Below are 18694 nucleotides of genomic sequence, written 5' to 3' on the forward strand. Positions count from 1 at the left end.
AGTTCAAAATTGGTTGATATAATGTGTTTTTAAAGAACCGGTTATTAATTATATAATATTATAATTGGTTCAGGTCCGGATAAGTTGAAAACCCAATTATTAGAAATATTTACACAGTCACACTAATCGAATCAGGGGCATATATTTAAAACATCTAATCAATCTTTTGATTTTTTAAAAATACCAAACTAAAATCGAACCACATCAATTACTTGATCGGTTTGATTTTTCGATCGATTCGGTTAATGATAGTTCTTTCTAGTTTCAATAGATTAACCGGAACCAAACCAACGAATTCCATTAACAAGATTTGTTTGGTTCGATTTTCTGTTTTTTATGAGCACCCACAAGATCTGCGGCTGTAGTGTTGTGCGTAGGTGTGAGGGGTAGTAGACTGATACTATGCCCTATCAAATATCTGATTTGATAATATCAATAAAAGATTATATAACTTTACTTCAAAAATATAAGGGCAAGGCACTGTATCCTCTGTATTCATCCGAATACACTGTTCATGCGAGAGACGGAGCAGGGGAACAGGCAGCGTTCTCCTTCGCAGTTGTTCTCAAATTCAAAAGAGAGAAAAAAAAAAAAAAAGATCCCCAAAAATCTAAATACATGGAATGAGTGGAGAAGGAAGAGAAAACAAAAAAAAACAAGTGGGTATGATAATGTTTGTATATCAGATAAAGCAATCGACAATAGGAGGCATCTTCCTTCCAAGCTGTAAATCTAAATCATTCTCCAAAGGCATCAAATTCAAATCCAAACACAAAACCCTCCTGCTACTGCTGGATCTCTTTAAAATAGCTGGCACTTGTGGGGGCTGGCGGAGGCGGAGGTGGGCGGTGTTGAGCCCGCCATCACCTCCTCGCATGTTTCCTCGCTTGCATGGAGATCACAGCTTCCGTTTCCGTAGATTCCCTCACCCGCTTCGACGGCACAGGCACCCGACACTCCTTTTCGCTGGACTGCTTTGCTATGCAGTTTGTTTCCCGACGAAACCTTGTCGGAGAACCTGGTCGTTGCTCCCCTTTCCTATAGAAGTTTTGGCAGAGATTGAACTGCGTTTACGGATGAATACAGATGGGGCTGTGAAGTCTCGGTTTCCCCTTGAACTGTACAGAAGGGAAAAAAAAGTTACTTTATTTTGATTATTTTATAAAAATATTGATATTCAGGGCAAAAAGTTGCCCTTATCTGCTAAAAACCCTTGTTTTTAAGCCGAGCCAACCGCCTGGCTCGAGATCTTTGTAGCCGCTCCCGGACCCTGAGTGTCATCTTAACCGGCTAAATCCGGTTAACCAGTCCAACTGCGTTGTACAGGCATGACCGTACGGTTAAGTCAGGTCGTTTCTTTGGCAGTTGGTAAGCATTTAGTGTGCCGTTGCTGTTGTTTCTCACTTCTTCAGTAAGCAAACTTCGATCTGGCGAAGTAGCTCAGAGGATAGAAGATAGAGCTGGCGTCTGTGCATTCGAGCTTCTCTTTTTTCTCTCGCATGTAATCAGATTGTTATACTTCGTTTTCCCATAGATCTGCGGTTCTTCACCAAATTGTAGCTCGCAATTCGAATCCTGAGAACCTCAATTTCCCATTATGGAGATTTTTGCAGTGCCAATCGACTGTATAATTGACTGCATGCATTTCGTGTCGTTTTGACCAAATCGATGCTCTTATATAAGAATCGAAGAATTGGTAGCAGGTAGAATGTAAAATCTTTTTTTTTTTTTTTTTTTGTCTATTTCTGGATGCATGCATTCTAGGAGCTTTGGATCCCCGGAAATTCTTGCATTTTGTACCATGTATAATTGCTAGGGTTACTTGGTCCGTTCGCTCGGTTTAATTTTTTTTTTTTTTTTTGCAAAGCTCATAAATTTGTCTATTTGTTTTATTTTGCATGGCTGAAATTAGTGTAATTCTTGAATGGTTTTTGAACGGGGAATAAATGAGGGATTTGGGGTTTTGCTTTTCAATTAAGTTAATCTTAATCATTGGAAGAAGTTCAATCAGAGGATAAAGATTTTCGATTTTTTTCCTTTCTCCTTCAATTGGAGTTTCCCTTCGGGTGAGCTTCGATTTTTGTTTCATATCTCGAATGCCATTTGCTTCCAGCACTTGATATGAAAATTCAAATTTGACTTTTGATGGCTTAAAATTTTAATTTCAGCCAAAAATTTGATGTCATTTTCATTTCAGAAGAACTTAAAAAAATCTCGACCTTTTTTTTCTCAATCTGAAACAACTACATCCATTTAATATTATTGACCAAGCCCGTGATTTGGGGAGCTTTTGCATGAATTTCTTTTAGGTTCAACGCATTGAAATTCCCTTTATAATTTCATGAGGAAGATTCACCGTTCACTACATATATAATAAAAGAAGAAAAATAAAACAAAATAAAAAACCCTTTTTTTCGTTTCTCTCGAATTCGGTAGCTCCAATTGGAGTTTTGGATTCATTTGTGCTAATATTGCTCTACACAAATTGATGGTCTTTGGTCTGCAATTCAACCAAATCTCATGATTTGCCAGATTTAGCTGAAACATTGAGGGGCCGGATTATAGTGGTTAAATTTCCTGCGTCACTCGTCTAATATCATGTCTACAGTCTACTTCAATATGGCGGTGAACTAAAAACTTGAGATCAAGAAAATGCTGGAACCCGAGTTGTGCTCTTCCCGTGTTCTGTCTCCTTTCCGTGAAGAAAGCGGTGACGAAGAGTTGTCTGTGCTTCCCCGGCACACGAAAGTTATTGTTACAGGGAACAACCGAACAAAATCTGTACTGGTGGGTCTACAAGGCGTCGTCAAAAAGGCTGTCGGACTCGGTGGTTGGCACTGGCTGGTAAGTTATTCTTTCTTCTTCTTCTTCTTTTTTCTTTTTTTAGCGAGATCTATGTTTAATTCTATTTATGCTTACCGTGTTGAAGTAATTCTCTTTTATTCTTTCACTTATAATTAGAATAATATGCTTCCTTTAACAAACTGATGAATTTTTTAACAATTGGGTTCTGGCGTCCCCGTGAACTGAGAAAGATTGCTTGGTTGGAGCAAGGCAGTAAACTGGTGAATTTGTCTTGAAAGCAGAATTATATTCTATTGGCATTCCCATTAATAAACTAGGATTTTATGAATCCAGCTTCTGTAAGAGTAGTACAATTATGACGGGAATTAAGTTTGATAGGAAGGGAGAGTGAATTTTATTTATTCCCTCCTCTCATCCTAAAATTTCTTCTCTTTTATCTGCAAAAAAAAAAGGCTTTGCAATGGTCTACATGGTAGGTGATGGGTTTCAAATCCCGCCAGTTTTTTTTTAATATATTGGTGGATTGTTATTTGTAACTCCTATAATGGTCGTCTACCTACTACGATAATTGAAGCTCTTTCAATTCGGCACTTATATTTGGTTGATGGATTGGTAAATCTATTAGGTTCTGAAAAATGGGGTTGAAGTTAAATTACAAAGGAATGCTTTAAGTGTACTGGAACCTCCCACTGGGAATGAAGAAGATGAAGATAATGACTTGGACAACTCCTACAGTAGCTCAGATATGGGTGAGAACATGCATAGTTTCAGTTGGCTTATTGTTTTACTTTATCAGGAAGAATTATTGTTATAATAGATGAAACGGTAATTAAGTTAATATGGTTAAAACAAGTTGTTATATATGTTTTCTTTTATATATATATGCAGCTAGTAGTATTGAGTTCCACAAATCAAGCAAGCCAAGAGTACGCCATGCACGACAGTGGATATCTTCATCAAAATTGAACCGAAGCAATTTCAGACAAGTACATGGGAATATTCATAAACCTCAATTGGTGAGATGTTTGGAAATAAGAAGCCATTTGTTTTTCTCTTCATTTCTTTTGCTGCGTCTTTTGTGGTGTTCATTCAATAACGAAACGAATTTTCCCTGGATCAGAAAGTCAACCTGGCTAGATTAGGATCAAACACATTGTGGAGATACTGTAGGCACTTCAAACTCGTGAGTTCCATGCACTATCCTTTCTTCTTCTTTGTCAGCATTACAATGGGTTTGTTTGTTATGCTGAAGCGTAAGTTGTCTAAAATTTTTCTTCTAGGCGGCCATGAATCCCAATCCATCCAAGGAGCAAATGGTTGATTCTGTACGAAGGCACTTTTCATCAATGGTATTGGTTCTCTCACTGTAGATCTCTTTTCTAATTTATCTTCATGCATGTCTGTATGACAATTGCTCATAGTTTTTTGGGTGTGTCGTGCACAAAACAGCAAGTGGACGAGATTGATGCTATTGTGGGGTTCATTCACTCAGCCAAAAGATTGAAAGCAGTAGAGATATAGAAAGCGACTACTACTACAGCATCTGCACTCACAAACAGAAGGAAACAACTCAGATGATTTCCTTTGCCTGTAATATAGATATCAAACTAACCTATAAACTGCATTTAGGGTGATGATAGTCCAATCCATTGTGTCAAGTTCCTGTTTTTCTTTAGTAAATGTAATATGGTGGTGTTTGGAACCGCTGCCACATAGTGCCAAATCCAATCCAATCATGTTTCATCTCACAATTTTATTTGGTTGATTGTTACCTTTGATGAGTTGGATAGGCACTTAAAGCGTTTTCCCCGGAGGATAGTGGACCAATAATCAAATGCCATGCCAGCCTGATACATGGGGCGGGCCATCTGTATAGAGTTCTGCTTTTTCATATTGCCACGTCAACAGATTTGTCAAGATGCAGCACTTGAGAAAACGTATTCAGCAAATGAATCATAGTATACAATAAAATAAAGAGAATTTTTTATTAGTACTTTTAGCTGAAGTAGTATTTGAAAAAGATATAAATGCTTTTGAATGTCATCTAAATTTTTATCAATCATTCAAATATTGATAAAAAATTAACAGTCTTAAATCTTTTCATCTTTTATTCAAGAAAGTTGGGGTCTAGAATAACAAGGATTTGAGATTGATAATTTTTTGTTAATGTTTGGATGGTTGATAAAGAAAATTAGATGACCTTTGAAGGGTATTTATATCTTTTTTAAAGGCCACTTAACGGTTGGTTAATGGATGATTAACGGTAGGTATTAGATTGAGATGTTTTAAAAATTGGGATACCAAATTGTTGTATTTTAAACACCAGCGATTAAAATGAAACTAGACCCAAAATATAAGATATTAATCGGAAATTTACCCTAAAATAAATGATATGCGAAGCCAATGAACCGTGCGAAAAAAGGAAAAACCATTCCAATCCATATTTCTATCTCAGTTCTAAGAATCACACACAACTGAGCATAACATAACCATCAAGTTCAAGAATTAATGCTCAACTGGGAAAGTGGAAGGACAAATGGATTTCTGCCACCAAACACTAGTGTGGATGTTTCAAAGCAATCTCTAGTGTCTTAGAACAACGTAGTGTGTGCGGATATTTAAGTTGTAGGGTGTGTGTGGATTTGATTTGGTAATCGCCAGGTTGTCGTTTGGTGTCAGGAGTCATGGAATAGGAGGATTGACAGCTACCGCGAGGGTGACGGGTCGGCAAGGGAGTAGCAGAATCCCAGGTCTTCACCCTATTTATACTAATGTAAAGGAAAATCATTTAAAACTCATCATAAATTCTCTTAAACTCATCCTAACTTTAGCATCCAAAACTCACCATGATTCTTATTTACTATTTTCCCCTTTCTTATGTTCGACCCATTTTATAATATCCTAAAATTATTCCATCATTTTTCAATCCAAAACCTTTAAGTTTGAAGGAAGAAGTAAGGAGAGGAAGGAAAATATTGTAAAACCTTTATAAACCCTGCATAGGCTTCTTTACCTTTTCCTACATTTTCCTTTAAATCAAACACAACCTTATAGTTTGATGGGAAGAGAACACCATTGCCGCTGCTTCTTCCACCGTTTGAGAAAGGAAAACCATTGCCATTTGCCACTGTTTCCTCTCCCATCCGAGAAAAAGAAAACGATTGCCGATAATTCTTCCACCATCTAAGAACGTGAAAATGATTGCTACTGCTTTTTCCACCATTTGAGAAAGGGAAAATCATTATTGTTGAGACCTCCGACGTCGGTTGTCTGGTTGGTGTTTGAGTATGAATGAAACTAATTAAAGATGGTTTCAGTAGAACTGTAGAAGTGATTGATTAAAGAGGTTTACAGGAACATATACCAATCTTAGTTCCTTTGTTTAATACTTACTGTTAGAGATGATGATAAAAAGAATTTATCTAGGAACTTTAAGTTTTTTTTCTAGAAAACTTTTCCTGCTTCATCCGCATGGAATGATGATATGGCCAAGCCGATATAGATCAGAAGAAGGACGCTCTTTATTTACCTGTTAATTTTATATCATATTTTTTCAGCATATTAGACCCAACTTCATCTTCAGATTTTATAGTTAATTTGCATCTTTAGTAAGAGAGAGGGAGAAGGAGAACCAGAATATCATTTCAAGTTGTTGTTCGGGTGATCCCTTGAACTCTGTGTTTATTCGGTATTCATGAACCCAAAATTAGAGGTGTAAAATGGGTTGTGCCATGCGGGGGCCGCCGCAGGCTATGCCGCCCTTCCTTGGGACAACGTGGGGGGTCGACATGACATGACCCACAACCCAAGCCCGTAAGGGTTCGTGCCATGCCACGGATCAGGCTGGTCTCTGGCCCAATCCTTGACCAAGCCTGACCGTGGACCGGGCCAAAGTTATTTATTTAAAAATTTGAAAAAAAAGAAACTTAAAATTTTAATTTTATATGAATTTTATTATAAACAATTGCTTATATATACAATAATTTAATAAAATTGAAAACAATTATTTATTTTATTAATATATTATATACTATATATTATTATATAATTATAATTTATATAATATATAATATATTATATATGGCCCAGCATGGCCCGACTTACACATCTAGCCAAACCACAATGCCAATAAAGATGAATGCTACAAATTGTCAGCTACATATCTCAAGTCAAAGGGTTGAAAAAAAATCCAAGTATTCTTCCTATGGTCATCTTTGATTGGCATCGCCATAGCTTCTCTTGATTCAGTGTAAGGCACCGTAAAGTCCACATACAATGATAGATTTGCTATTATTGTTATATCTCCCACCACAACAACAAATTCTTGTTCATTCCGAAAAGAATCCACTCACTCCTCATTCATGAAACATGAAAATTTTCCACCAATAACAGAAATATTCCAATGGAAACCCACTCAATTAAGCTATTCATTTTAGAATTTAGTGGGTGATGGGTGTTCTGGAAATTTTGTTTTTTTTTTTCTGTGTTCACAACCGCTTCTAGTTAGGGAACCAGTAACATGTGGTTTTGGAACAAAAAACCACCCTCACGCTCAATGAAAAAATGAGTGCCCAAATTAAGCAAAAATGGTGAAATAATTGGTTAGATGTTTGTTGGACGTTGAGAGTAAGAAGACTCTTTCTTGGATGTTGAGAGGAAAGACTCATCCTTGGATGTTGATGTTGAGAGCAAGTAAGACTCTCATCTCAACAAGCAGAAATCTTATATGTGAAAGAAATTTGGGCGCTTACGGGCACTTCAGTCAAAAATTTGTTTAACAAGCTGATTCACTATTTAGGGGCAATTTGGTCATAAAACTTGCATTTAGGTTGAAGTGGACATTTTGGGTCAATCACAGTTAATTTTGGACAATTAGTTTAAGTACCGTTTTTTCAAATTTCAAACCGATACAATAAAAGCTATGCTGGGGATAAAGGTGTAAAGTGGGTCGTGCTAGGCTGACTGGCCCGTAGGTCATCATGGGCTATACCGCCTTTCCCGATGAAAATTTTGAGGGTCGGCCCGGCGGTCAGGTCAGGCTGTGTATCGGGGCAAAGCTATTTATTTAAAAAATTTAAAATTTTAATTTTATATAAATTTTGTGTATAAAATTGTTTCTATATATAATAATTAAATAAATTAGTAAAATAAAATAAAAAACAGGTGGGGAAACGAGAGAGAGAGAGTAAGTAGAACGACGTCAAAACAGGTGGTATGGTGTTGTCAATTTGTCACCTTTTTTTTCTTTAGCCTTCAAAATTAGCGGATAGAGATAGGCTCATGGGCCCTTATCCTCTACAGTTCTACTCGTGAATCGACAAGACACACCACCAAATCCCGTAGTGGATTCTAAATTTATCTTGGGGCTCCTATAACTTACAACGTGGCAGATATTCTGAAGATCAGGATCTGATATCCATCACCGGATGGTCCCCACACCGACACTGAGAGAGCTGATTAGAAGTTGGTTAGTGCCCGTTACGCCGTCGTTTTACTCGGATGCTTTGCAAAACTTCTTGCCGCGCCCGAGTATTTGATTCATAAATGCATTTTGAAGTTTCACCTTTGAGGTGAGAATTCATTGAATGATGGGTCCTCAATTCCTCAATCCCCATCATCTTTTAATATGCTACAACAGACGACACCATTTTATTATCTTTCTATTTAAGAATAAGAATGAATTCAAGTATTCAACAAAGAAAATATTAAGAAAAACTACAACACACTGTCAGCATTACGCCAATGGAAGTCCATCCACGTTTAGTCAACAGTTTAACTGGACGGTCATGTGGATCAAGGGCTCAAGGCCATACTTGTATCCAGGAATTCGAGCATCCGGGGCTGGGCCTCTTCACATTGCTCCAAAACTATGTTTGTACCAATTTCTTTCTTTTTTTTTTTTTTTTGAAAATAAACAGAAATGTACTATATAACGGGGTAGTTCCCAATGAGATGAAAATCTAGAGAAGCAGAAGAAAGAGCCTCCCGAGCCAGCCAGTCAACCGCCTGATTTGCTTCTCTGAAAACATGTTGATAATGAAGACCCCCTTCAAATAGACTTCTCCTCCACAAGCAATTTGAGATAGTACCTTTCAACATCCAAGGAATATCCATCTTTTTTTTTTTTTGAGGCAGGAAATGACAACAGATAAATCTCCTTCTATGATGACAGGAAGTTCCTTGTAGTTTGTAGCTTGGACATGGGCTTCCCATGCAGCCCAAGCTTCAGCTTAGTTGATAGAATATGTACCAAGTTTATATGCTTTGACTGCTAGTACCCTACCAAGATGGTCCTAGACTATGTAGGCCACTAAACATTTTCCACCACTATTGCAAGAAGCATCAAAATTTATTTTAATATAATCATATTTTGGAGTAATCCAACTAATTTGTTTTCAAAACTTGTGAGATGTGGTAGAGGTACTAAATTTATTCCCATCAAAAGTTTCCATAAACACATTGAGAGCTCTATCTAACATTATTGGATTGGGAATAGTACCATCATTAAAGGTTCTGGAGTTCCTATATTTCCAGACCACCCATAGAACAAAAGCTAGTTTTTCCTTTGCGAATAGAGTAGCAGCAATCAACTGAATCAACTCGTGGGATGGTTCATAATGTTGAAATCGGAATTGATCCTCACAATATATCACAATCATGCATTAGAAACATCTCTCATATTTGTATATTGTCATTCATGGCCAATTGGGTTAGTCACCCGGTCACAATTTGGGTTATGATCAACATCTAAACACTTCATATCCAAAAAGAGAAAAAAAAAATTGTAGTAGGTTTAGTGAGCATATAATTGGCTTAAGCAATTAATTGGTAATGCATTTGATCTGGAGGATGGTAATGAAAGAATGGTAGGATCCATCGTATGGATGTCAAAAGGGTTGTGGAATGGGCGGGCGAATTTCAAAAAATTTCCTACCTTTCTTCCAACTGGGAATCATATTCCCTAAATTTAGAATACAATATTCAAGGATCCTACTTGAACCATAACCGAACCAGATCTGAACCAAAAGACAAGGGAGGGGTTATACCTGATCCAGAGAAATAATATCTCCCAAAGTTGGTGTTCACGCCCAGAGAAGACATCAAGATCCGCTCTTGCTGAAGATTACACAGCAACTGTGGAACAAAACCAGTAGAGTCCGTCCTACACACCGAATTCTTCAGAAGAATCCTCTGGAAAAAACGAGCACTGAACTTGATCAGTTTCTTTTGGAAAACTGATATCAAGAACTGATTTCTTGATTTCCTCTTCTCAAAGATCGAATCTTGCAGTGAATGGCGGCGGCTGGAGGAGAACTCCTGAGATGAAGATGGCGAATGTTGATTCTCTTCTCTCTGGAGTGTATGAGATCCTTATCTCAATTCGCAAGAGGATTTTCTGCTTAAACCCTAGGTTCGAATTCTGTTAATCATCCTTAGGGTTTCTCCTCTATCTTCTTGATTAAGAAATCTCCTAATCCTATTAGGAGTTATCCCAATCCAAATCAACATCTGGATAGGGGATGATCTTAATCCTATCTGTAGATTTGGTTAGCTTACTCCTGATCTTATCAGGAGACTACCAGTTTCAAATCTGATTTGAATTTGGTCTCCAAGAGTAGATTAGGTTAAAAGCCCAATCCTTTTGCTAACCCTAATCTCATATATGCCCCATAAGTGGATGATCACATCAGCCCAACTCGAAATGGGCTTTTGGCCCATTAAGTAATCAGTGCTCAATTAGTTTTCAATCTCCTGCCCAGTTGGGCCTCTCTGTATGGCGTGGGACCCAAGCATTGATCTACACACCAGCCACATGGGTTCGGCCCAGCCTTTATTGCAAAGCCTAGCCGAATTCACTAGGAAGCTCAGTGAACCCCTGAGCCCATCACATGGACCCTACGGGCCCAACACTTGCACTAAGTGGTCCCTGGGCCAAGCCATCTTATAAAAACCCAGGGACTGTGGGCAGGTGCAAGATTAGCCCATCAGGTATTATCCCAAATGGCCTTAACACTTAACCTCTCAGCCCATAATGATTAAGCACTGTCCGACAAGAGAGAACCTCTCCCTCAGCTGCAAGGAACAGTGCTGCACTCTCTACTCAGATGGATCCTGGGAATTAAAACCATTTGCGAACATTTTGAAACAATACTTAAATATATATCATATATATAAATTTTGCAAAAACAAAATTCCAATGATTGAAATCAACTGCCATCAGTTTGATTTCCATCAGAGAGAGTGCATCCCCGATCATTACCTTTGTCCGAGAAAGGGGCTGATCCTGTCACTATGATCACCCACTCAGATGAATTCTCAGACTGTCCCAACATACCCAGGTTTTGACCCCCGCTAAGGATCTCACTAATTGGCATATCAAAGACAGCCTAATCCGACACCTAGTGCAGTACCATAATCGGGTCTAGGGGTCGGGTGTAACTTTCCAGTTTTGCCCATCAATCTCCAAGGTCCAGGGCAATACTGGAAATCTTGTTCGGTTCAAGGGTTCAATTAATCCTACACTGCATGTGCCTTGGGTCTCACCCTGGCGGCTGAGACAAGCCACCCCAACAGTTGGCAGCACACCATTGTCAGCCTTGGCAGGATAAATCTCCCCAGACTTATCCAACGGCTATGAACATTCAAAACCAACACAAGCCTCATTAAGTGTCCAGTTTTAGGGTCTTACACAGAATCATACCACTGAACATGAATCAAACATGTACTTCATTTATTTACATTAAATATCAAGAGTACATCAGAATTGATTAAAGCTAAGGGCATACAAAAACTGTCCAACAGGTAATACTTAACCACCCAAACTTTGTTATGTAACAGCCCCCCCTGAACTTTGGCACGGTCCACGGCCCAAGCCTGTGCCATGTCGTGCCGGTATGGGCCATAGGCCAGGACTTAGGCGTGGGCCAAACTGTTTTTTGTTTTTTTGACATCTTTTTATTTTTTATTACTTTGCTAAGTAAAACGAAAATATTTAACTTTCTTTTGGGAACTATCTGAAAAATAAGAAATCTAACAAAGAAATGAAAAAAAATACTTAACCAAATAAGAAGTCAATGAGACAAAGGCTCAAAGTGAATAACAAATTGGAAGAAAAAAAAAAGAATTTTATTTCATTTAAATTTGAATGATACAAAGCATACAATGGTTGAATGAATGAAATATGAAAATTGGAAAACGGAATAAATTAATAAAATATAAAAATACAATATAGTTACAAATTGTAAATAGAAATTACATTATTAAAAAATATCAAATAAATTAAATAAAATTAAAACAAAATTTACAATAATTTAAAAAAAATGTTATACAACTATTGAGTGTACAAAAAATATTGACTTCATCATTTTCTCCTATTGTTCTTGACTTTGATCATCTACTTCAGGTAAAACATTAAGTGTAGTGTCATGCCCTTTTTTGTCTTGTAATCCATCTTTAGCATCCAACCAATCTTTAAAGCAGATGCACATCTCTAGACTTTCATCATTTGTACAGCTTCTCTTGTTGTCCAACACCCTAGTACCTGCACTAAAATAAGACTATGATAGAACTATAGATACTAAAGGGGTTAGTAGATCACGTACCATGGCGGTGAGAACTAGATAAGTTTTTACATGTTCACTCCACCAGGCTAAAATATCAAAATTATTTGTTCCTCCAAGGTGAAGGAAGAGTCACCTAAAGTAGAAAAGTTTTCTTGTAATAAAAATTAAGTTCATTAAATGATAAACTTGTTGTTGAGGTAGTGGATTTCTACCTCTTACTTATTAAATAAAAAAGTTTTTCTCTTCCACTACTGGATTCAAGTTCAGAAGTGGAAGGTGCAGCTGCACAAGTTGTAGAATTTTTATTATTCCCTGTTACTTCATATTCATATAAACTATACATTTCAAATAGTAAACTATTAATTTCTTCTTTTTTATTTCCAATTTCAATATTCATATTTTCACAATATGTTTCAAGTAAAATATCTAAACCATCTTTCTTAATCCTAGGTTCTATTATTGTAGTTAAGCAATAAAGAGGACAAATGTTCTCCCAATATTTTTTTAAACTTATTTTCCATTATTTCAACAATACTTTTAAATTGTGTATTTTTTCTATATTTTGCAAAACAATGATTAATCATCATTAATTAATAACCTAAATTACAACTAGTTGGATAATAAATACCCAATAATTCATTAGTTACATCATAAAAATGTAACAATCACTTATTAAATAAATACTTTTAAATTGTGTATTCTTTCTATATTTTGCAAAACAATTACTAATCATCATTAATTAATAACTTAAATTACAACTAGTTGGATAATAAATACCCGATAATTCATTAGTTACATCATAAAAATGTTTTAAAAAGTCTCTTATACAAATTGTCATTTCCTAGTCTTCCTCAAATATAATACCAATAGGCATTTTTTGCATTATAAAAATCACTAAGAATTTGTTTGTGAGAAATGCAACTTTCTAACATAGCATAGGTAGAATTCCATATATGTTTAACATTTAATATAAAATGTTTGTATTTTAAACCATAATTTTGACATAAATATTTAAATTCTTGTTTTCTTGCTCCAGAACTTTTAATATATATAATACAATTTATAATTTTAGAGATATGAGTGGAAATAATATTTAAAGCATCCTGAATACATAAATTTAAGATGTGACATGCACATCTGATATGAAATAATCTACCATTTAAATGTGGTTTTAATTGATATTTTAAAATATTTATTGTTAAATCATTATTACTAGCATTATCAAAACTAATAGAAAATAATTTATTGTCAATTCCATAAGCATGTAAGATATTTAAAATACTTGCAGCAATAGCTGAGCCAATATGTGGCCATTCAAGCCTAATAAAACTTAAAATTCTTTTATTTAAATCAATAAAATGTCTGGTAATACAAATATAACTTGTGTTAAATTTAAAAGTCCAAATATCAGAAGTAATTGCAACTTTAGAATTAAGATTTGATTACATATAAATTAAATTTTGTTTATATGAATAAAAAATTTTTAAAGCATTTGATCTAATAATATTCCCATAAACTTTTTTAAATTGTAGATTTACAGAATTACATAACCATTTTTTTTAAGTTTAGTATCTTCAGCTAACAAAAATGGTTGTTCAGCATGTAGAATATATTTTGCTAATTCTTGCCTCATTTTTTTCTTGAGAATATTTAAAAGTACCAAACCCCCTGCTCAATTTGTGTTTGCATTATTTCTTCTTCTTCTTCTTCTTCTTCTTTCTCATGGGTGAGCAAATGTCTGCCCAAATGGGCAGTACCATCCTTATTACAATAGCTAAAGTCTTTCCTACATTTTTGGCAAACAATTTTTTCCCTTCTCCTAAACATCTTCTATTTTAAATATTTTCCAAACCAGACTAATCATCTTGGTTGCCTTCTTTTTCTTTCCCCTAGTACCAGTACTAGGGGTGGAAGTTCTATCAATATCAATAGCATCCATATCGGTGCTAATACTACTATGTTGTGACTGAATATCATCGGCATTGAACATGTTGGGGAATTGGTTTTGGGAGGAGCCGGCTATTTTTTTAATTCTAAACAAATAAAAATTAATTTAATTACACTTACTTGGATTGTTGGTTTGGAATCCCAACTTGATTTCAATGGTTGAAGCCTTTCAACTCCAAGAGTCCAAGCCTCCCAAATTGCTAACTTTGAGTGTTGAGATTCTTGAGTTGTTGAGCATGCCTTCTTCTTGATGAAACTTCAATAAAGTTGAGAATTGGAGAATCAAAGAATGTATGAGAGATTGAGACTTGAGAGAGTATGAGAACTAGAGAAGAGATTAAGAAAATTGTTGAATTGGTGTGATGAGAATGGTGGATGATAGGGATACTTATAGGAATTGGAAATAATTCAATTACCCAAAATACCCTAAAAACTAGCCATGTTTTAGTTGTTGGGAGGGGTATTTTGGTTATTGTAAAGTTATTTATCACTTTACCCAAAATGCCCCCCAAACTAGTTGTTATATAGCTATTGGGGGGGCAATCGTGTCATTCTTTCTCTCCAAAACCAAAATACATAAATACCCCCTATATAGATGTTTATAGTTATTGGGAGTATTTCTATAAACCCCCCCAAAAGTTGAAACTAGCCGACTAGTTCACTAGATGGGCTGAGCGTGACATGCTACGAACCCGCGGGCTGGACCGTGCCGGCACATGGACAACAGGTGACACGGAACGAACGTACCGTGTCGACCTATGGACCTGGAACCCCAGGCCCAACACGACCTGAACCGTTGTGCCAGATGTAGGTGGAGTGGTGAGGCTAAGCATGGTGGTCTCCTTGAAGGACGAAGGAAGGCTAGGAGTAAGAGTAGGCTTCGAGCTTTTATCGAGAAAGTCGTGTGTTTGTTATGATTCACACCCCCTTTTATAAGGGGAGATCCCGAGGCCCTGAATGGAAGGAGGCAAAGGATTTGACTCCTATTTGGAAAGGGGATCTTTGATTTGATGTTAGTTGTTAGGGGGACACTGCTAGGGGTTCGCCACGTGTCTCATGAGATATTTTTATGACGAAGTTTCCTTTCGTCTGAGGATTCTCATAGTATACATGTGTTATTTCCCTTCGTGGGTCTCTTGTATTGATGTGGCGCAGGTGACGTCAGGACTAGTTTGACGTGTCCTGCTTAATCCTACTGGATGTCCTGCTACGAGCAACTTTGGTTGATGGTGTTTTCGTCCATCGCAGGTTCGTGACAAGTTATGAACTCGTCGCAGATCCGTGTCAACTTGCATGTTGTCGTGGATGTTTTTGTGGTTCCTTTTCGGTACCTTTATTGCCATCGCAGTCATGGTGAAACATGTACTTACACCGAGCTTGGCACGGCCCGCATGTCGTCGTGCCATGCCGGGCCGGCCCGACCGATTTACACCTCTATTTAGCACTTTGTTCTTATTGTTGGCATTCCATCAGTTAATTTCATGGAATATATGGGCTAAGTTTATCTGTTAGAACCCAACCAACCAAACTATTTATATGAGTTTTGGTACTAAGTTTGGTTTCCTGATTATGATTGGGTCAAGACCAGTTTTTGTTGTTTCAAACCAATTATGTAAATAATCATACATAAAGATTTCTTTTTTTTTCTTATGATTTTTGTTATATTTTATGTAAAGGGTAAATTTGAATGATAATGTATAAGGGTCCGTTTGATTTATAGTCGGAATTGGAATCAAAATGGTTTGTTCCCATATTCTAGTTGGTTCAGATAGGAATTGAAATGGAAATTGAAATTAGCTGGAATAACATTTCATTCCCAAGGGAAGGGAGGGAATGGGCATTCCATCAACTAGGTGAATGTCATTCCATCAGGAATGGGAATGGGATTCCAATTCTACCCAACCAAACTATTGGAATGGGAACGATACATTCCGATTCCAATTCCAAACCCCTATTAAGCAAACGAACCCTAAAATATTTTTTTGGTTAAAACACTAATTTTATCAGCATATACAATGTCATTTTTATCAAATATCAACATTGAAGTTCAAGTCGTGATATCATAGGCAGGTCAAACCCAATTATCCCAATTAATAATTGGTCTGGTTCTGGTCTATTCTATATGGATTTGATTTGTGAATTTACATTGAAAGATTGGATAATACCTCATAACATTTTTCTACAACACCCAGAAACGAACTATTTTAAAAACTTTGTTCAATAAGGAGGCAGGAGGGCCCTAAGGTGACACTTTAACAACTGAATTGTTGTCAGACTGTCAAATTGGAGTTATGACGAATGAGCAATCAGCCCAGATCGTGAATTGATTAAATTCACGGAGAGAATGTGGTTTATAGGGGAAGAGGGCGAGTAATAGGGGGGCTGGAATTCAGAATTCTGCATCGGATGTATCCATACTTCTCAATTTGGGGGTTGGGTGTCATGCGCATCTCCGTTCACGGAATGCGTGATACAGTGTATGCTTCAACACAGGTAACCTACTTGCTAATTCATTCCGATACATGGTCCAACAGTACTCCACCTTTATTGTACTTGCGGACGAAATTTACATCAACCAACAATGGGTCCACATCAACATGGATTAGGAGGATGCCATGCTCGTTATTGCATATTCAAGACTTTCAAGTTTCATTCCTTTTTAAAATGAGCTGGCTTAACAATTTTCCTTTCTTTCTGCTTTTAAAGTTGGTCGAACCAGATACAGAAACTAAGACTTATTCATTGGAATTTTATCGAAGCGCGATAGTAGAAAATGTAGGATACACAACATGTGAATGTCATAAATAGCAATCCGGATTTTCCAAGGTTTTTAAAACCGACCCAGAGAACGAATCTGTTAGGGTTCTGGTTCCTGGGTCGAATGGTCCGACCGTTCAAATCAAGCAATCGGCCTGTTTTGACTAAAAAAAAATAAAAAATGGTCAAAACCGTTGAATGGTTCGAACAATTTAATCGTCCATGTCAGTGGTTTGTTGACCAAATCAACGTTTTTTTGCAAATATCCGGTTTTGGGGGAAAACGGAACCAATCACCTGACCGAATTGGTTCTGTTTTTCTGACCTAGTCCGGTTTTGAAAACTATGAGATTTCCTAGAGGTGTAAATCGAGTCGTGCCACCCGCGGCCCAGCACGAACTTGGATCGACCTGACCCAGCATGACCCATATATATTATTTATATATATTTTACATATATTTATATATACTTATATAATACTATATAAATTATAATTATATAATAATATATAGTATATAATATATTAATAAAATAATTTTTTAATTTTATTATACTAATTTATTTAATTATTGTATATATAAGCAATTGTATACACAAAATTCATATAAAATTAAAATTTTAAGTTTTTTGTCAATTTTTTTTAAATAAATAGCTTTGGCATGATGCATGACCCAACTTGGCCCAAAGCTCAGCCCACGGGCCAGCTCGGCCTGCGGCTCGGCCGGGGCCTGAGCCATGAACCATGCACGACCAGCCCCCAAATTTTTCACCAGGGAGGGCAGCACGGCCCGCGTGCTGGCCCGACACAACCCACTTTACACCTCTAGGATTTCCTACTAACTTCCCTCTACTCCCATCTCTACTAACCCAATAAAATGATTCGAGTTGTTTTTAATCATGTTAGTGGAGTCTGACTTTAGTGTAACAACTAGGGGTGAGCATTCGATTTATTTGATTAAAAACCGAACCAAATAAACCGAAATTTTAAAAACTGAACTAAAAAAATTAAAAATCGAACCAAAATTGAAATTTAGAAAAATCGAAATAACCAAAACCGAAATTTTCGGCTATTTCGATTAAAACCAAATTTTAGCAATATATACTCTATTATATATATTATAACATATAATATATATTATATATTGTGAAATCAAATTTCAGTATATTATATATTAATATATAAGTATATAATATGTTATATATTATATGTTACATATTATATATTATATATTACATATAATAATAAAAAGTTTGATTAATTTGGTTAGCCAAAATTCTAATTCTAAAAACCGAATTAACTGAAATGATTTAACCAAAAACTAAAAAGAAAAAAACAAACCAAAAAAACCGAAACCGAAATTTTCGGTTTTAACCGAATAGTGCTTCATTTAAGCCCAAATTCTTCTTCCCCATTCTCTTTCTTCTTCGTTTGTTCTCAGAAATCTTTTGTTCTGTGCTTGATCTTTAATATACAAAATGCCCCTATCAGATTTCTTCAAGGATCAAGAAAAAATTCTCTGTAGGCTCTAGCCACACTCCACACCAATCGATAGAAAAATTATACAAATTCTCTCGTGCTACCTATCAATATTTGAATTTTCTATCTCAGTTGTTTGCCCTGCC

At 36.3% G+C, this 18694-nt stretch overlaps 1 protein-coding gene across 2 annotated transcripts; it reads left to right on the forward strand.

Moving 5' to 3' along the window:
• The first annotated feature begins 1370 nt into the window (after positions 1–1370).
• Positions 1371–4556, forward strand: LOC104596012 (uncharacterized). Of its 2 annotated transcripts, none has more exons than XM_010256984.3 (7): positions 1371–1703; positions 2533–2844; positions 3431–3554; positions 3694–3821; positions 3926–3988; positions 4086–4154; positions 4255–4556. In XM_010256984.3, the coding sequence occupies exons 2-7, from the start codon at positions 2653–2655 to the stop codon at positions 4324–4326; spliced, it is 648 nt and encodes a 215-aa protein (XP_010255286.1). In that variant the 5' UTR covers positions 1371–1703; positions 2533–2652; the 3' UTR covers positions 4327–4556. The 2 variants fall into 2 exon arrangements, with proteins under 2 accessions (XP_010255286.1, XP_010255287.1); XM_010256985.3 differs by having other exon boundaries at positions 1564–1703; positions 2609–2844.
• Positions 4557–18694: the final 14138 nt, after the last annotated feature.

This window comes from Nelumbo nucifera, chromosome 1 (assembly GCF_055504915.1).
Source record: "Nelumbo nucifera cultivar China Antique chromosome 1, China Antique-T2T, whole genome shotgun sequence".
NCBI classification, from domain to species: Eukaryota; Viridiplantae; Streptophyta; class Magnoliopsida; order Proteales; family Nelumbonaceae; genus Nelumbo; species Nelumbo nucifera.

What these genes read in the sequence shown, in the direction of transcription:
- LOC104596012 (XM_010256984.3), top strand. Translation starts at nt 2,653, where the DNA reads ATGCTGGAACCCGAGTTGTGCTCTTCCCGTGTTCTGTCTCCTTTCCGT. An exon ending in ATATTCATAAACCTCAATTG is followed by an intron (nt 3,822 to 3,925) that starts GTGAGATGTTTG and finishes TCCCTGGATCAG; the next exon opens with AAAGTCAACCTGGCTAGATT. An exon ending in ACTGTAGGCACTTCAAACTC is followed by an intron (nt 3,989 to 4,085) that starts GTGAGTTCCATG and finishes TTTTTCTTCTAG; the next exon opens with GCGGCCATGAATCCCAATCC.